The sequence below is a fragment of the Hippocampus comes genome, unplaced genomic scaffold (genome assembly GCF_001891065.2).
Source record: "Hippocampus comes isolate QL1 unplaced genomic scaffold, H_comes_QL1_v1.1 C16703314, whole genome shotgun sequence".
NCBI lineage: Eukaryota > Metazoa > Chordata > Actinopteri > Syngnathiformes > Syngnathidae > Hippocampus > Hippocampus comes.
In genome coordinates this window covers 1-717 of record NW_017837049.1, presented here as the reverse complement: position 1 = coordinate 717, position 717 = coordinate 1, and the positions used below count along the sequence as shown (strand labels likewise).

General features: G+C 52.9%; 1 protein-coding gene across 1 annotated transcript; it reads right to left on the bottom strand.

The window, feature by feature from the left end:
• Window positions 1–28: 28 nt before the first annotated feature.
• Window positions 29–698, bottom strand: LOC109508932 (arf-GAP with coiled-coil, ANK repeat and PH domain-containing protein 3-like; the record flags this gene model as incomplete). The annotated part of the gene is made up of 3 exons (XM_019858857.1): window positions 466–698; window positions 282–374; window positions 29–121 (listed from the first exon to the last, which is right to left on the bottom strand). Coding segments are annotated over exons 1-3 (349 nt in total), but the record flags the coding sequence as incomplete, so codon positions are not given.
• Window positions 699–717: the final 19 nt, after the last annotated feature.

Here is a 717-nt window from a genome sequence, read left to right as displayed (position 1 = left end):
TTTCACTCGTGTTTATATGTGAACGTACCTTCTTCTGTGACGCTGTCCACCACAGAACCAAACACCAGGATGTCGGTGCTGCCGTCAGTGCTTCCTCCCAAGCCGCTGTCGCTGCTCAGACCTGCGGGGCCAAACCACGCCAAGGCACGGACACGTTAATTATCACATAAGGTGTCGATTGTGTGCATAGCGCCATCTCTTGGGGCCACTGAGCACCAATCTTTGCTCATCTCTGCTTTTATTCCGCTCTTACAAGGTCAAGTGATGCAAAGTGAACTTACTGCGAGGACCCGAGCCTGTGTCGAAGTAGGAGAAGAGGGAGTCCAGCTCGTCTGGACAGAAAAGGGAATCCCGGCGAAACTTGGCTGCAGCCGCTGCCAAAAGTTCACAAGAGTAATCGAGAGAGGTTGGTTCTGGAGCCGCTCATCATCACAAAACAGCCACGAGGCTTGTTGCCCCACTGACCTGCCGAGAGATTCGCAGGCGAGGCGCTGCCAGGTTCGTAGCGATGGTATTTCCTGCGGGCTTTGTTTGGCGCCCGAACTGAGCTGTTGTGTCGCTGGCACTTCTTCACGGTCCACGGTCGCGACTTCCTTTCACCTTCCACCAACGCCTCGCTCCCACTCATCTTCTTTAGGAAGCGCTTCTCCACATACTTGGACTTAATCCAGGCTTCTTTCTCCTGTCTGGAGTAACAAAGCACATTTAAAAAAAAAA